The sequence below is a fragment of the Chlorocebus sabaeus genome, chromosome 6, assembly GCF_047675955.1.
Source record: "Chlorocebus sabaeus isolate Y175 chromosome 6, mChlSab1.0.hap1, whole genome shotgun sequence".
Classification (NCBI taxonomy): Eukaryota; Metazoa; Chordata; class Mammalia; order Primates; family Cercopithecidae; genus Chlorocebus; species Chlorocebus sabaeus.
Genome location: NC_132909.1, coordinates 58,675,833 through 58,694,462, shown reverse-complemented (window position 1 = coordinate 58,694,462; position 18,630 = coordinate 58,675,833). Strand labels below are relative to the sequence as shown.

General features: G+C 50.4%; 1 protein-coding gene across 1 annotated transcript in view; it reads left to right on the top strand.

Moving 5' to 3' along the window:
• Positions 1-18,630, top strand: part of ATCAY (ATCAY kinesin light chain interacting caytaxin) — a 39,574-nt gene that overhangs the window by 3,455 nt on the left and 17,489 nt on the right. The window contains exons 2-4 of the mRNA XM_073017117.1: positions 1,706-1,823; positions 15,769-15,827; positions 16,922-17,143. Coding sequence (XP_072873218.1) covers positions 1,747-1,823; positions 15,769-15,827; positions 16,922-17,143 — 358 coding nt within the window. The 5' untranslated portion in view covers positions 1,706-1,746. The remainder of the gene's footprint in view (positions 1-1,705; positions 1,824-15,768; positions 15,828-16,921; positions 17,144-18,630) is intronic.

The window sequence follows — 18,630 nt, the reverse complement described above, 5'->3', positions numbered from 1 at the left end:
ACTCCAGCCTGGGTGACAGAGCAAGACCCCGTCTCTAAATAAATAAATAAATAAAGTGACATTTTGTGGCTAGTAAAGATGAGGGTCTCCTTTCTAACCCCAGTCTCTTTCCACACTGTCTTTGTGAGCCCTGGGATCAGAAGGTCACTTGGACTTGCTTGAGGGAGGACAGAGGGGCAGGACAGGTGGCCTGGTAGAGATGGCAGATAGTGATGGGTTAAGCCTACTGGATTCTCTTTGAACTTGGCATTCCCAGCAGGGAAGCTGAAGTATATCAGCCATTCACACTTTAGCATGAATGATGGTTTGGATTTCTTGCTTTCTAGTTGAGGTCCAAGGTACAAGAGGGAGGATAAGTATATTTGGGTCATGGCTTACCCTGGAGAAGGTAGATTTCAGAGTTTCCAAGGGAGCAGGGCTTGTATCCGAAGGCTCAGCCTCTCGCCCACGTTCAAACTCTGAACCCCACTGTGCATCCTAAGCTTTCTGTGCCTCCATTTTCTCATCTGTAAAACAGGGGAACCTCATGGGACTGGGTGATGGTTCAATAAGAAGTGTTGGCCGGGCGCAGTGGTTCACCCCTGTAATCTCAGCGCTTTGGGAGGCCAAGGCAGGAGGATTGCTTCAGCCCAAGAGTTTGAGACCAGCCTGGGCAACATAGCAAGACCCAATCTCTTAAAAAATATTTTTAAAAATTACCCAGGCGGCCGGGCGCGGTGGCTCAAGCCTGTAATCCCAGCACTTTGGGAGGCGGAGACGGGTGGATCACGAGGTCAGGAGATCGAGACCATCCTGGCTAACACGGTGAAACCCCGTCTCTACTAAAAATTACAAAAAACTAGCCGGGCGAGGTGGTGGGCGCCTGTAGTCCCAGCTACTCTGGAGGCTGAGGCAGGAGAATGGCGTGAACCCGGGAGGCGGAGCTTGCAGTGAGCAGAGATCTGGCCACTGCACTCCAGCCTGGGCGACAGAGCAAGACTCCGTCTCAAAAAAAAAAAAAAAAAAAAAAAAAAATTACCCAGGCATGGTGGTGCACACCTGTGGTCACAGCCACTGGTGGGGGGCTGAGGCAGGAGGATTGCTTAAGCCGAGGAGTTCAAGGCTGCCACGAGCTATGATTGTGCCCCTGCACTCCAGCCCAGGCAACAAAGCAAGATCATGTTAAAAAAAAAAAAAAAAAAAAAAAAAAGAGCCAGGCTCAGTGGCTCACCGCTGTAATCCCAGCTCTTTGGGAGGCTGAGACGGGCAGACTACTTGAGCTCAGGAGTTTGAAACCAGCCTGGCCAACATAGTGAAACCCCGTCTCTATTAAAAATACAAAATTTAGCTAGGCATGATGGCTCACACCTGTGATCCCAGCACACTGGGAGGCGAAGGCAGGAGGATCACCTGAGGACAGGAGTTCGAGACCAGCCTGGCCAACATGGCGAAACCCTGTCGCTGCAAAAATACAAGAATTAATCAGGCATGGTAGCAGGTGCCTGTAATCCCAGCTACTTGGGAGGCTGAAGCAGGAGAATCACTTGAGCCCAGAAGGTGGAGGTTGCAATAAGCTGAGATTGCACCATTGCACTCCAGCCTGGGCAACAGAGCAAGACTGTGTCTCAAGAAGAAGGAGAAGGGAGGGAGGGGGGAGGGGGGAAGAGCTGCATGGGGCAGGGCACTGTCATTAGGATTATTGTTCAGTAAAACCCATTCTTTTCAGGGGTCACCCCTGCTTCAAGCCGGTGCCTCTTTCCGGCTCCTATGGGGACCACCGAAGCCACGCTCCGGATGGAAAACGTGGACGTGAAGGAGGAATGGCAGGACGAAGACCTTCCCAGGTAGGACTTCCACACCCCTGAGTCAGCCGTCGGGGGAGCAGGTGTCTCTCCCAGGTGGGACGCAGGAACCAGCCGTCTCTAAGTGGGAACGGCCCAGGGCTGGCCTGGTTCCATCTCCGTGTCCTCATCTCCCGCACACTCTGGGAGGGCTGAGGCCCTGTGTGCGAGTCTTCTCCGTGGCCTCACAGTGGGGTAGTCCAGGCCAGGCATATAATGGGTATTTGCTCATTCATTTAAGATTCATTTCTGTCCTCCCTGCCCCAAGGCTCCAAAGGAGCCCCCACCCCTACACCATTTTAAGAGTTCTTAACACTCTGGCCGGTTGCAGCGGCTCATGCCTGTAATCCCAACACTTTGGGAGGCCGAGGCGGGTGAATCACTTGAGGTCAGGAGTTCGAGACCAGCCCAGGCAACATGCCAAAATCACGTCTCTACTAAAACTACAAAAATTAGCTGGGCATACCGGGAGTGGTGGCTCACGCCTGTAATCCCAGCACTTTGGGAGGCCGAGGCGGGTGGATCACGAGGTCAGGAGATTGAGACCATCCTGGCTAACACGTTGAAACCCCATCTCTACTAAAAATACAAAAATTAGCCGGGCCTGGTGGTGGGCACCTGTAGTCCCAGCTACTCGGGAGGCTGAGGTGGGAGAATGGTATGAACCCAGGAGGCGGAGCTTGCAGTGAGCCGAGATCTCACCACTGCACTCCAGCCTGGGTGACAGAGGGAGACTCCATCTTTAAAAAAAAAAAAAAAAAAAATTTAGCTGGACATAGTGGCACGCGCTTGTAATTCCAGGTTGAGGCAACATTGTGATTTATTAGCAGCCTTTAGGAGACACCTAACTCCCCTAATATGCTGATTTTTTTTTTTTTTTTTTTTTTTTTGAGTCTCGCTCTGTCCCACAGGCTGGAGTGCAGTGGCGCGATCTGGGATCACTGCAACCTCCACCTCCTGGGTCCAAGTGATTTTCCTGCCTCATCCCCCCCGAGTAGCTGGGATTATAGGCGCCTGCCACCACAGCTGGCTGATTTTTGTATTTTTAGTACAAATAAATAGTAGAGACCGGGTTTCACCATTGTTGGCCAGGCTGGTCTCGAACTCCCAAAGTGCTGGGATTCCAGGCGAGAGCCATCAAGCCTGGCCCCTATGCTGAACGGTTTGCAGGGACATCTTGTCTACACTCTGTCTCCCCACCACAAGGAACCCCACAAGAGCACAGGTCTTTGTTTAGCTCACTGCTGTATCGCAACCTAAGGATAGTGCCTGGCATACAGTCGGCGCTTAACAAATATTGGGTGACAGGTGCTGGTCCCTAGTCAGAATAAGAAATCACAGGGGCTGGGTGCGGTGGCTCATGCCTATGATCCCAGCACTTACAGAGGCTGAGGCTGGGGAAATGCTTGAGCTCAAGAGTTCAAAACCAGCCTGGGCAAGATAGTTAGACCCCATTTCTACTAAAAAAAAAAAAATAGCTGGGCATGGTGGTGTGCACCTGCAGTCTCAGCCTTGACAGGCTGAGGCAGGAGGATCACTTGAGCCCAGAAGGCGGAGGTTGCAGTGAACCATGATTGCACCACTGCACTCCAGTTTGGGTGACAGAGCAAGACCCTGTCTCTATTTATTTATTTTATTATTTATTTATTATTATTATTTTTTAGATGGAGTCTTGCTCTGTTGTCCAGGCTGGAGAGCAGTGGCGCGATCTCTGCTTGCTGTAAGCTCCGCCTCCCGGGTTCACGCCCTTCTCCTGCCTCAGCCTCCCAAGTAGCTGGGACTACAGGCACCCGCCACCACGCCTGACTAATTTTTTTGTATTTTTAGTAGAAAGGGGGTTTCACAGTGTTAGCCAGAATGGTCTCCATCTCCTGACCTCGTGATCCACCCACCTCGGCCTCCCAAAGTGCTGGGATTACAGGCTTGAGCTACCATGCCCAGCCGCCTATCTCTATTTAAAAAGAAAGAAAGAAAAAAAAAAAGGCCAGTCGCAGTGACTCAGGCCTGTAATCCCAGCACTTTGGAAGGCCGAGGTGGGTGGATCACGAGGTCAGGAGATGGAGACCATTCTGGCCAACATAGTAAAACCCTGTCTCTACTAAAAATTAAAAAAAAAAAAAAAAATTAGCTGGGCATGATGGCAGGCGCCTATAATCCCAGGTACTCAGGAGGCTGAGGCAGGAGAATCACTTGAACCCGGGAGGAGGAGGTTGCAGTGAGCCGAGATGCACCACTGCATTCCAGCCCAGGTGACAGTGCGAGACTCTGTCTCAAAAAAAAACTACGTGGAAAGGAAGCTGTGCGAATTTGCTGTTGAGATGTGTGACTCTGATTTGCTGGCTAAAGATAGCCGCTCATCCCTCTTCCCTTTCAGAGCCAGGAATTCATCCATCCCCTAGACACAATGCCTAAAGGTCAGTTATAGAAACCACTGGGTGAGGTTCAGTCAAAAAAACCAGGTGTAATCCGCCTGAAAAAGAGAATTTGAAAAGAATTTCCAGGCCGCCCGCAGTGGCTCATGTCTGCAGTCCCAGCAGTTTGGGAGGCCGAGGCGGACAAATCACTTGAGGTCAGGAGTTTGCGGCCAGCCTGGCCAACATGGCGAAACCCCATCTCTACTAAAAATACAAAAATTAGTTGGGCATGGTGGCGGGCACCTGTAATCCCAGCTACTCAGGAGGCTGAGGCAGGAGATGCTCAAACTCGGGAGGCAGAGGTTGCAGTGAGCCAAGATCATGCCACTGTACTCCAGTCTGGGCAGTGGAGTGACTGAGACTGTCTCAAAAAAAAAAAAAAAAAAAAGAATCTCCAGTTCCAGAGAAATCTCAATCTGAGAAGGTTCCGGAGGGCAGGACCAGGCCGAAAGAACGAACTTAAAAGAGAATGGGATTTGAAGGAGATACAGAAGAATGCCTCGAAGCAGTCGGTCTCCGTCAAAATGAGTCAGGCTGGTGTGGGAGGCTGAGAGCTTCCTTCCCATTCACGTCCAAGCAGAAGGAGGACTGTTGAAGATGGCACCTTGATATTCAAGAACTTCAGCCCTCTCCTGAATCCAGTCATTGCCAAGCCTCTAAGGCCCCTGCACCTGTGTGTGTTTCTTTGTAGCAAGAGGTCCCTGTTCTCAGAATAGCCGACAATCACGGCTGGGAGCGAAGGCTGACATCTGTAATCCCAGCTCTTTGGGAGGCCAAGGTGGGAGGATCCCTTGAGCCCAGGAGTTTGAGATTAGCCGGGGCAACACAGCAAGACCCCATCTCTTAACAAAAACAAGCAAAAACTGGCCGGGCCTGGTGGCTCACATCTATAATCCCAGCACTTTGGGAGGCCAAGGCGGGGAGATCACCTGAGGTCAGGAGTTCGAGACTAGCCTGACCAACATGGAGAAACCCTGTCTCTACTAAAAATACAAAATTCACCAGGCCTGGTGGCCCATGCCTATAATCCCAGCTACTTGGGAGGCTGAGGCAGGAGAATCGCTTGAAACTGGGAGGCGGAGGTTGCAGTGAGACAAGATCGCACCACTGAACTCCAGCCTGGGCGAGAAAGTGAGACTCCATCTCTAAATAAATAAATAAATAAATAAAATAGGAAATGAAAAAAAATTAGTCAGGTATGCTAGCGTGCATCTGCTACTCAGGAGGCTGAGGCAGAAGGATCATTTGGACATGGGAGGCTGAGGTTGCAGTGAGCCAAGATCGCACCACTGAACTCCAGCCTGGGCAACAGAGTGAGACTCCGTCTCAAAATAAATAAATAAATAAATAAATAAATAAATAAAATAGCCAGGTATGCTGGCGTGCACCTGTAGTTCCAGCTACTCAGGAGGCTGAGGCAGGAGGATTGTTTGGACCTGGGAGATTGCAGCAGTGAGCTATGATCACACCACGGCACTGCAGCCTGGACAACAGAGCAAGACTGCATCTCTAAGAAAAATAATAATAATTTTAAAATAATGTCATTTCAAGCAGCACAGCATAAACAAAGGCACATAAGCTTTGGGATCAGACGCCCATGGTTCAAATCCCAATTTCCCAGCAGGTTTGCTCTGCCATCTGGGCTACCTTTTTGGGCGTCTCAGTGCCTCTGTTTTCTGATCTGTAAAATGGGACAATAATCTCCCGCACACCAGGTGGTCGTGAAATTTCGATGAAACAGCCGACATGGGCTGTGCAAATGACGAGGGCAGCACAAATAAATAATCATCTCCAGTGTTACTATTATTATTAGCTTAGCTCCCTTTCCCCCACTGATGTTTTTTTATCGTCACCCAGGCTGGAGTGCAGTGGTGCGATCTCAGCTCACTGCAACCTCCGCCTCCTGGGTTGAAGTGATTCTCCTGCCTCGGCCTCCCAAGTAGCTGGATTACAGGTGCCCGCCACCACGCCCGGCTCATTTTTGTATTTTTAGTAGAGACGAGGGCTCACCATATTGGCCAGGCTGGTCTCGAACTCTCAACCTCAGGTGATCTGCCCACCTCAGCCTCTCAAAGTGCTGGGATTACAGGCATGAGCCATTGGGCCCAACTCCACTGATAATTTTTTTGTTTGTTTGTTTTGAGACAGTCTTGTTCTATCACCTAAACTGGAGTGCAGTGGCACCATCTCGGCTCACTGCAACCTCCACCTCCCAGGTTCAAGCAATTCTCCCACCTCAGCCTCCCGAGTAGCTGGGATTACAGGCACCCGCCACCACACCCAGCTAATTTTGTATTTTTGGTAGAGACGGAGTTTCAACATGTTGGCCAGGCTGGTCTCGAACTCGCAACCTCAAGTGATCTGCCTGCCTCGGTCTCCCAAAGTGCTGGGATTACAGGCGCGAGCCACCCCACCCGGCCTCCACGGATAAGTTTAAAAGCTCTTGTCATACCCAAGCCTTCTTGAGACAAAGACCGAGGCTGAGCGCAGCTGCAAATACGAGCTGGAGGCCGGTTCTGGAAGGGGTGAGGACAGCGGGAGCGGGAGGAGGGAGTGTTTCTGGTGGATTTCTTACAGCTGCAATGCTGCTCGCCCCCCCGCTGCAGCAGCTCTGCGTTTGCAGGACAGCGGCCTCGCTGTGCCAGCCTGGGCCCCACAAGCTACGCCTTTGCCAACAGGGCACTTCCTCCACGAGGCCTCTGTCTTCCTCGTCTCCGGAGGGACTGAGTGCAGCTCCTCAGTGCAGATCCAGCTGCTGCCACACATAACCACCTCTGTCTGCTGCAAAACAGCTCACAATGCGATTTCTTCCAGCCCAGCCATCCCCTCCCCTGGGGACTGCAGAAGTGGTCTTTGTACTTCCCCTAAGGATGTCGGACAGAGCTCTGCATGGCCTCTGTCCTTCAAGCACTTTTTTTTTTTTTGAGACACAGTCTCACTCCATCACCCAGGCTGGAGAGCAGTGGTGCAGTCTCGGCTCACTGCAACCTCCGCTTCCCGGTTTCAAGCAATTCTCTTGCCTCAGCCTCCCAAGTAGCTGGGATTACAGGTACACACCACCACGCCTGACTCATTTTTGTATTTTCGTTAGAGACAGGGTTTCACCATGCTGGTCAGGCTGGTCTTGAACTCCTTACCTCAAGTGATTTGCCTGCCTCGGCCTCCCAAAGTGCTGGGATTACAAGTGTGAGCCACCGTGCCCGGCCTCCTTCTAGTATTTTCCTTCACTCTTATCCTTCTGCAGCCTGCTACAGAGCTAGCGCTGAAGGCAGCCCAGAGATTGCTTGCTGCCTCGATTTCTCCATTCATTCATTCTGATGCTATGCGCCGACTGTATACTAGTCCCTTAGAGCCTCACAACCCAATGCAAGGTGGCAGCTGGGTTCATGGCGCTTCTGACCAGGTCAGGGAGGGAAGGGGAGCTGTGATTCCTGGCTTCGAAGGGTGAGGAGGGATGAGCCAGGGAAGGAGGTGGGGGGTAGGGGCCCCGCATTCCAAGCAGAGAGGACAGCATGTGCAAAGGCCCTGGGCTCAGTGGAAGCAGGTTGAGGGACTGAGGAAGGCTTCGTGGGGAAACTGAGGACTGCGGGAGGAGCTTTCCCAGAGCATCATAGCCGAGGAGGGTCAGGTGCAGGGTGAGTTGTCCCACAGGTCCCTCTGCTCTCCTCCCCTCACAACTGAGTGGCTGCCAGCTTTGTTTGCTTGCTTGTAACTTTCTGTTTTTTGTTTTGGGTTTTTTGGGGGAGTTTATTTGTTTATTTATTTGAGACAGAGTCTCGCTGCAACGCCCAGGCTGGAGTGCAATGACGTGACCTCAGCTTGCTGCAACCTCCACTTCCCAGGTTCAAGCGATTCTCCTGCCTCAGCCTCCCGAGTAGCTAGGATTACAGGTGCCCACCACCATGCCCAGCTAATTTTTGTATTTTCAGCAGAGATGGGGTTTCACCACATTGGTCAGGTTGGTCTCAAACTCCTGACTTCAAGTGATCCACCTGCCTCAGCTTCCCAAAGTGCTGTGATTACAGGTGTGAGTCACCACTCTTGGCTGCTTGTAACTTTTTAATTAATTAATTTTTTTTTTTTTTTTGAGATGGAGTTTCGCTCTTGTAGCCCAGGCTGGAGTGCAATGGCACGATCTCGGCTCACCGCAACCTCCACCTCCAGGGTTCAAGCCATTCTCCTGCCTCAGCCTCTCGAGTAGCTGGGGTTACAGGTGTGCGCCACCATGCCCGGCTAATTTTTGTATTTTTAGTAGAGCCGGGGTTTCACCATGTTGTCCAGGCTAGCCAAGAACTCCTGACCTCAGGTGATCCACCTGCCTCGGCCTCCCAAAGTGCTGGGATTACAGGCATGAGCCACTGTGCCCGGCAATTTTTTTTTTTTTTCGAGACAGGGTCTTGCTCTGTCACCCAGGCTGGAGTGCAGTGATGTAATCATAGCTCACTATAGCCTCCATGTCCAGGCTGAGGCGTTCTTCCCACTGAAGCCTCCTGAGTATCTGGGACCACAGGCATATGCCACCATACCCAGCTATTTTTTATTTTCTGTAGAAACTGGGTCTCACTGTGTTGCCCAGGCTGGTCTCAAACTCCTGGGTTCAAATGATCCTCCCACCTCAGCCTCCCAAAATGCTGGGATTACAGGCATGAGCCCCTGCGCCTGGCCTGTTTTGAAATACTTCCAAACTTGGAAAAAAATTACAACAATGATATAAAGAATATCTGCACACCTTTAGAAGGATTATACAATTGTTAACATTTTGCTCCTTTTATATCAAAGTCAGCCCTCGGGGCTGGGCGCAGTGACTCACATCTGTAATCCCAGCACTTTGGGAGGCCAAGGCAGGTGAATTACCTGAGGTCGGGAGTTCGAGACCAGCCTGGCCAACATGGTGAAACCCCGTCTCTACTAAAAATACACAAATCAGCTGGGTGTGGTGGCGGGAACCTGTAATCCCAGCTACTGGAGAGGCTGAGGCAGGAGAATCGCTTGAACTTGGGAGGCGGAGGTTGCAGTGAGCTGAGATTGTGCCGCTGCACTCCAGCCTGGGTGACAGAGCAAGACTCTATCTCAAAAAAAAAAAAAAAGTATCCTCAATTGTCCCAATAATGTCCCATGTCCCTGTTTAGCTAATGCCCCACTCCAAACCCCAGATCCAAGCCCCAGTCTGGGACGACTCATTGCATCGGATTGAGTATACTGGGTTGTATGTCTACTGGGGCATGCGTCTCACCAGGCACTGGGACTTAAACTTCGCTCTTCTGGGGGAACATGATCCAATCCACCTCAGCAGGAGGAAGCCACACTGTGCATCTTGCATATGGGGGGACCCCCACATTCTTCTTTCTTTTTTTTTTTTTGAGACGGAGTCTTGCTGTCGCCCAGGCTGGAGTGCAGTGGCACGATCTCAGCTCACTGCAACCTCTGCCTCCCAGGATCAAGCAATTCTCCTGCCTCAGCCTCCCGAGTAGCCAGGATTACAGGCACGTGCCACCACACCTGGCTAATTTTAGTATTTTTAGTAGAGACGGGGTTTCGCCATGTTGGCCAGGCTGGTCTCGATCGCTTTACCTCGTGATCCACCCGCCTCGGCCTCCCAAAGTGCTGGGATTACAGGTGTGAGCCACCATGCCTGGCTGGGACCTCCACTTTTTACCTGGGTTGCCCATCACAGACTTTGAAAGCCGACTCTGCAGAGGGCTAAGTGGATGTATCATACCCGTGGGCCATGGAGGGGATCTCCAGGTCTGGAGAGTCTGAGGTTTTCCTGGAGCTTGTGGAAGTAACAGGATCTCACCTGATCTTGGAAACTGCAGCTCCATGAACAAGCGGGGAGAGCTTGCTCCACCCGTGTTTGGGAGCAGCGGGTCCTCCTTCAGGGAGCCTGGAGCCCTGCCAGGTCGGCTTCTCCAGTTCCGCGTGATCTTAAACCTTTCCTGAACATCCACTGCAATGGGCGGCTCAGCCTCAGGACCTCATCCCATCCCTGCCACACTGCTTCCCCCTGGCCCTCCCTCCTCCAACCACTCCCTCCTCCCCCACTGCTCTCTCTGCGCCAGGCATCCTGGGTCTGCTTTCTGATCTGCCCTTGAACTTGGCAAGCTTATTCCTGTCCCAGAGCCTGGAACTCTGCAGTGCCTTCCATCTGGAGTGCTCTTGCCTGGTCTCTGCAAGATGCCAACGTCATGCTTACAAGTCTACACTTAAAAGTCACTTCCAGATAGGCACAGTGGCTCACTCCTGTAATCCCAGCGCTTTGGGAGGCGGAGGCGGGAGGATCACTTGAGCCCAGGAGTTCAAGACCAGCCTGCAAGACCCCATCTGCGGAAAAATATAAAAATTAGCTGGATGGCTGGGCATGGTGGCTCACACCTGTGATCCCAGCACTTTGGGAGGCCAAGGCGGGCAGATCACGAGGTCAGGAGATTGAGACCATCATGGCTAACACGGTGAAACCCTGTCTCTCCTAAAAATACAAAAAGTCAGCCGGGCGTGGCAGCGTGCGCCTGTAGTCCCAGCTACTTGGGAGGCTGAGGCAGGAGAATGGCGTGAACCTAGGGGGCAGAGCTTGCAGTGAGCCGAGATCATGCCACTGCACTCCAGTCTGGGCGACAGAGCGAGACTCTGTCTCAAAAAATAAATAACTAAAATAAAATTTTTAAAAATTAAAAATTGCCGGGCACGGTGGCTCACACCTGTAATCCCAGCACATTGGGAGGCCAAGACGGGCGGATCACGAGGTCAGGAGATTGAAACCATCCTGGCTAACTGGGTGAAACCCCGTCTCTACTAAAAAATAGAAAAAATTAGCCAGGTATGCTGGCGGGCGCCTGTGGTCCCAGCTACTCGGGAGGCTGAGGCAGGAGAATGGCGTGAACCCGGGAGGCAGAGTTTGCAGTGAGCCGAGATCGTGCCACTATATTCCAGCCTGGGCAACAGAGTGAGACTCCGTCTCAAAAAAAAAAAAAAAAAAAAATTAAAAATTGATCGTTTTAAAGCTCATGATTCAGTGGCAGAGTCCATTCATAATGTTCTGCAACCCCACGTCGATCTAATTTGAAGACATTTTCATCACCGTGAGAGGAAATCCTACTCCGTTAAGTCAACCCCCATTTTCATCCCTCTCCCCCAACCCCTGGTGACCACATATCTACGTTCTGTGAAAATTTACGTGTACTAAACATCTCTCTTTTTTTTTTTCCTTTTCTTTTTTGAGCAGGGTGTCATTCTTTCACCTAGGTGGAGTGCAGTGGTACAATCATAGCTCACTACAGCCTTGACCTCCCAAGTTTGAGCAATCCTCCTGCCTCAGCCTCCTGAGTACTTGGAACTAGACATGTACCACCATACCCAGCTAATTGTTTTGTATTTTTAGTAGAGATGGGCTTTCGTCATGTTGCCCAGACTGGTCTCAAACTCCTGGGCTCAATGAACCCGCCCGCCTCAGCCTTTCAAAGGCATGAGCCACCATACCCAGCCAACATTTCATGTAATTGGAATCACACACTGTATGGCCTTTTGTGTCTGGCATCTCTCACTGAGCATGATGTCTTCAAGGTGCATCCATGCTGTGGTCTGTGTCAGAGCCTCGTTCCTTTTCAGGGCTAAATAGTATTCCATTGAATGGATATACCACATTTGTTGATTCAGTCAGCTGTTAATGGACTGGTTGGTTGGTTGGTTGTTTTTGAGATGGAGTCTCACTGTGTCCCCAGCCTGGAGTGTAGTGGTGCGATTTCGGCTCACTGCAAACTTCACCTCCTGGGTTCAAGAGATTCTCTTGCCTCAGCCTCCCAAGTAGCTGGGATTATAGGCATGTGCCACCACGTCCAGCTAATTTTTGTATTTTTAGTAGAGACAGGTTTCACCATGTTGGCCAGGATGATCTCGATCTCTTGACCTCATGATCTGCCCACCTCGGCCTCCCAAAGTGCCGGGATGACAGGCGTGAGCCACTGCGCCTGGCTGTCAATGGACTCTTGAATTGTTTCCACGTTTTGGTTTTTATGAATTATGCTGCTGTGAATATTCAAGTATGAGTTTTCATGTGAAGAGATGTTTTCATTTCCTTTGGGAATCTGCTCCATTTTGATCTTTGCCATGAACAGGAGGAGGGTGACATCTGATTCCTCCTTTACCTCCAAGCCCCGTAGATGCACTGGAGACGCAGTGGTTATGCAAAAACATTTGATGAATGGAGAAAAGAGAGAGGGAGGAAAAGAGAGAGGGAAAAAAACATTTGATGCATGGGTGAATGGGCAAAAGAGAGGGAGGGAAAGGGAGAGGGAAAAAGCGTAAATAGGTTTATGCCCCAAAAAGGTTACCAGCTCATGCCCTAAGTGGAACAGAAATGAGGGGAACAAATCTTTTTTTTTTTTTTGAGACCAGAGTCTCACTTTGTTGCCCAGGCTGGAGTGCAATGGCGCGATCTCGGCTCACTGCAACCTCCACCTCCAGGGTTCAAGCGACTCTCGTGCCTTAGGCTCCCGAGTGGCTAAGACTGCAAGCACGCACCACCACACCCAGATAATTTTTTTTATTTTTTAGTAGAGACTGGGTTTCACCATTTTGGCCAGGCTGGTCTTGAACTCCTGACCTCAGGTGATCTGCCCGCCTCAGCCTCCCAAAGTGCCAGGATTACAGACATGAGCCACCACGCCCGGCCAATAAATCATTTTTTTAAAGGAAAGGAACATGAATTCCACCGCCCTTCCTGTCTAAACAGCTTGCCTTGCAGCTGAGCCAGGAATGTTGAGTTACAGAGATGAATTAAGCTGTAGCCTGGCTTTCCTGAGTCAGCACGCCCTGCCGCTAGGACCTCTGGCAGCTCCATGCAAAATGTTCTGCCTGGAATGGAATATTTCCCAGGGTAGCTAAAGAGCCAGAGCTCCTGGGTCAAACTCGGGCGGCAAGGGCTGTGGCTTCAAGAAGTGGTCCGGGGCCAGGTGCGATGGCTCACGCCTGTAATCCCAGTATTTCCGTCTCATAAAAAAAAAGAAAAAGTTGCAAAGTTAGTACAGAGAATTCCTGCAGACTGGGTACCTGGTTTCTCCCATAATTAACATCTTATATTAGCTGTGTATATTTTATATTTGTCACAATTGATGAATCAATATTGATACTATTGGTTACTGATAACCAACACTGATCAATAACGATATTGATCAATGTTGGTTATTAGTTGCCAAAGTCCATGCTTTTTTAGATTTTCATAGTTTTTCCTAATGTCCTCTTTTGCTTTTTTCTTTTCTCTTTTTTTTTTTTTTTTTTTTTTTTTTAAGAGACAGGGTCTCACTCTGTCATCCAGGCTGGAGTGCAGTGGTGTGCTCATACTTCACTGCAGCCTCCGCCTCCCGGGCTAAAGCAGTCCTCCCACCTCAGCCTCCAGCGTAGCTGGGACTACAGGCACCACCATGTCCAGCTAATCTTTGTATTTTTTGTAGAGACGGAGTTTTGCCATGATGCCCAGGCTGGCCTACTGTCCTTTTCCTTCTGCCCTACAACCCCATCCAAGATCCCAGATGACATTTAGTTATCACATCTCCTGGCACTCCTATCTTTCTTGTTTTGATGCCCTTGATAGTTTTGTTTGTTTGTTTTGAGACGTAATATCACTCTGTCACCCAGCCTGGAGTGCAGTGGCACGATCTCGGCTCACTGCAACCTCCACCTTCCGGGTTCAAGCAATTCTCCTGCCTCAGCCTCCTGAGTAGCTGGGATTACAGGTGTCCTCCACCATGCCTGGCTAATTTTTGTATTTTTAGTAGAGACAGGGTTTCACCACGTTGTCCAGGACGGTCTCGAACTCCTGAGCTCAAGTGATCTTCCCACCTCAGCCTCCCAAAGTGCTGGGATTACAGGCGTGAGTCACTGCGCCCAGCCCATCCTGTATTTTTTGGAATGACATCACTACACACAGCCTACAGAGAGTTATCCTTCATCATCATCTTTTTTTTTTTTGAGATGGGCTCTTGCTCTGTCGCCCAGGCTGGAGTGCAGTGGCACAATCTCGGCTCACTGCAAGCTCTGCCTGCCGGGTTTATGCCATTCTCCTGCCTCAGCCTCCCAAGTAGCTGGGACTATAAGCACCGCCACCAGGCCTGGCTAATTTTTTGTATTTTTAGTAGAGACGGGGTTTCACCGTGTTAGCCAGGATGGTCTCAATCTCCTGACCTCGTGATCCGCCCGCCTCGGCCTCCCAAAGTGCTGGGATTACAGGCGTGAGCCACCCACCATGCCCAGCCTATCCTTCGTCTTCTTGAGGGCAGATCTGTACATAAACTATTTTCAATTCTTCTGCACAAGAAATGTGTCTCTTCTCTGCTGTTTATTTGTTCAGTGACTTATTTATATCCGTATGGACTCGTAGATAATTTTATATCTTGGGTTATAATTCAATATTGCATTATTTATTTGGTTGCACAAACTGTTTCAGCATTGACACAGAGATCTCTTCTGGTTGACTCAGGTTTTTGTGGGGTTTTTTATTTATTTATTTTTAACACTTTTTGCTGCGTTTGAGAGTCAACAACTCATCAGAGACCAAATCCCGCAGGGTTGCCCTAGAGAGAATTCAACTTATTAACATATTTCCAAGTTTTTGAAGTCATGTGCTGCTGGGGAAAACCTTCATTCTCCTCAAGCCATCCAAAAATCTCCAAAAATCTTAATATTAATTTGATGATTAAAAGGAGCCCTTCAGCCCTGATGCATTACAATTTTCTTCCTCTGCTAAAGAAAAAACATGCTGGCCGGGCGCAGTGGTTCACGCCTGTAATCCCAGCACTTTGAGAGGCCGAGGTGGGTGGATGACAAGGTCATGAGTTCGAGACCAGCTTGGCCAATATCGTGAAACTCCGTCCCTACTAAAAATACAAAACTTAGCCAGGCATGGTGGCAGGCACCTGTAGTCCCAGCTACTTGGGAGGCTGAGGCAAAAGAATTGCTTGAACCCGGGAGATGAAGGTTACAGTGAGCCGAGATTGCGCCACCGTACTCCATCCAGCCTGGGTGACAGAGCGAGACTCTGTCTCAAAAAAAAAAAAAAAAGAACGAACGAACGAATGCAAAGAAAAAGAAAAAACGTGCTGCTTGTGGTGGCTCACGCCCGTAATCCCAGCACTTTGGGAGGCCAAGGTGGGAAGATGGCTTGAGCCCAGGAGTTCAAGAGCAGCGTGGGAAACATAGCGAGATCCCATCTCTACAAAAAACTACAAAATTAGCTAGCCATGGTGGTGTGTGCCTGCAGTCCCAGCTACTCAGGAGGCTGAGGCAGGAGGATCTCTTGAGCATAGGAAGTTGAGGCTGCAGTGAGCCATGATCATGCCACTGCACTCCAGCCTGGGCGACAGAGTGAGGCTCTGTCTCCAAAAAAAAATGTATATATTTAAGTCCAGTGATTCTCCGGAACTAAGTGCGTTTTGCTTTTTTTCTTGTCTGACTTGCCTGGCTGGACCTGTCTGGGCGACTCCACTGTCCTCTGCCTGAATCTCTGGTGCCCGGCGACTGATGCCCATTCCTGGATGGGTCCGTAGGCCACTCCCAGAAGAGACGGGGGTGGAATTGCTTGGCAGCCCGGTGGAAGACACATCCTGTAAGTTTCCACGTCCACAGAAGGGCGGAAACGGGCTCGGGGCTTCCGGGTTTCAGCCCTGCCTGGGGCTGTAACTGTAGAAATGTCACGGGCCACACCGTGGGCAGAATGTTCCGTCCTGGGGTCTACGGTGGAAGTGGCCGTGGTGGGTGAGAGACACAGTGGATGATGGCGCTGTCATGAAGCTAGCACGCTGTGTTGCTGTGTGTCCCTGTGCTAGTCACTCAGCCTTTCTGTGCCTCCAATGCCTCATCTACTAAATCTAGGTAGTGAGCTTCTCACAGAGGGGGCAGGTAAGGATTAAATGAGGTGATGCCAAGTGCCCCGGAGGCAACAAGTAAGCACAGCCAAGGGCACCCTGGGAGGCTCTGCTATCCAGAGCTCTAAACATATACATTTTAATGTATAATACGTTATACTGGACCCAAATATATACATTTTTTAGGAGACTGGGTCATACTCTGTCATCCAGGCTGGAGTGCAGTGGCATGATCCTTTATTTATTTATTTATTTATTTATTTTTGAGATAGAGTTTCGCTCTGTCACCCAGGCTGGAGTGCAATGGTATGATCTCGGCTCACTGTAACCTCAGCCTGCTGGGCTCAAGTGATTCTTCTGTCTCAGCCTCCCAAGTAGCTGGGGTTACAGGTGCCCACCACCACGACTGGCTAATTTTTGTATTTTTAGTAGAGACGGGGTTTCATCATGTTGGCCAGGCTGGTCTCGAACTCCTGACCTCAGGTGATCCGCCTGCCTTGGCCTCCCAAAGTGCTGGGATTACAGGCGTGAGCCACCGCATCCGGGCCAAAGTCAGGCTTTGAACTCATGTCTACCCAATGTCCAAGCATCCATCTTTAATCTCTGAGGCAAGTGCCCCGCCCCTGCCCACAGGACAGTGGTTATAACATTTACCCCGTCAGGATGATGCCTGCTTAATTCTGCCTGCCCCCAACAATGGCATGGATACAGAAGGAAGCCTACCCTCTCTTCCCCATTCCTGTATGATAAAACAGCTTCCACCAGGTAGGAAAACGGGGAGGAGGTAAAAGAGAGAAAGCAAAGATTTTTTTCCGTGTTTCTCATTTCCCTGCAGCTCCTCCCAACACGCTAAACTTCAACGGAGCGCATCGTAAGAGGAAGACGCTGGTGGCCCCAGATATCAACATTTCTCTGGATCAGAGTGAGGGATCCCTGCTGTCCGATGACTTCTTGGATACCCCTGATGACCTGGATATTAACGTGGATGACATCGAGACCCCCGATGAGACTGACTCGCTGGAGTTCCTGGGGAATGGCAACGAACTGGAGTGGGAAGGTAAAGTTCGGGGTCTTTCTGGGGCCTGCTGGAGGGCCCCCACCTTTCTGTCTCTGGATTCCCATAGGCTCAGAGAGTCACAAGTGGGGCAGGGACTCTAAGGTGTCTAGCCTTAAATCCAGGAGATCAAGGCTGCAGTGAGACGTGATCATGCCACTGCACTCCAGCCTGGACAATAGAATGGGACCCTGTCTTAAAAATAAAATTTTTGCCAGGCGCGGTGGCTCACACCTGTAATCCCAGCACTTTGGGAGGCCGAGGCCGGCGGATCACGAGGTCAGGAGATCGACCTTGTGATCACTGTGGCTAAACACGGTGAAACTCCGTCTCTACTAAAAGTACAAAAAATTAGTCGGACGTGGTGGTGGGCGCCTGTAGTCTCAGCTACTGGGGAGGCTGAGGCAAGAGAATGGCGTGAACCTGGGAGGCGGAGCTTGCAGTGAGCCGAGATGGCGCCACTGCAGTCCAGCCTGGGCGACAGAACGAGACTCCGTCTCAGAAAAATAAAATAAAATAAAAATAAAATTTTTAAAAAAGAGTGAGACCGGCCGGGCGCGGTGGCTCAAGCCTGTAATCCCAGCACTTTGGGAGGCCGAGACGGGCGGATCACGAGGTCAGGAGATCGAGACCATCCTGGCTAACCCGGTGAAACCCCATCTCTACTAAAAATACAAAAAACTAGCCGGGCGAGGTGGCGGGCGCCTGTAGTCCCAGCTACTCCGGAGGCTGAGGCAGGAGAATGGCGCAAACCCGGGAGGCGGAGCTTGCAGTGAGCTGAGATCCGGCCACTGCAGTCCAGCCCGGGATACAGAGCAAGACTCCGTCTCAAAAAAAAAAAAAAAAAAAAAAAAAAAAAAAAAAAAAAAAAAAAAAAAAAAAAAAAAAAAAGAGTGAGACCCTGTCTCAAAAATAAAATTTTTAAAAAAGGGAGCGAGGTGGGGTTGGGCACGGTGGCTCACGCCTGTAATCCCAGCACTTTGGGAGGCCGAGGCAGGTAGATCACGAGGTCAGGAGATTGAGACCATCCTGGCTAACACGGTGAAACCCCATCTCTACTAAAAAAAAAAATACAAAAACTAACCGGGTGTGGCGGCGAGCATCTGTAGTCCCAGCTACTCAGGAGGCTGAGGCAGGAGAATGGCGTGAACCCAGGAGGCAGAGCTTGCAGTGAACTGAGATCTGGCCACTGCACTCCAGCCTGGGCGACATAGTGAGACTCTGTCTCAAAAAAAAAAAAAAAAAAAAAGAAAAAAGAAAAAAAGAAAGAAAGGGAGGCAGGGAGGGAGAGAGAGAGAGAGAAAGAAAGAAAGAGAAGGAAAGGAAGGAAAGAAAGAGACAGAAAAAGAAAAGAATTAAGGACCGGCCGGGTGCGGTGGCTCAAGCCTGTAATCCCAGCACTTTGGGAGGCCGAGACGGGTGGATCATGAGGTCAGCAGATCGAGACCATCCTGGCTAACACGGTGAAACCCCGTCTCTACTAAAAATAC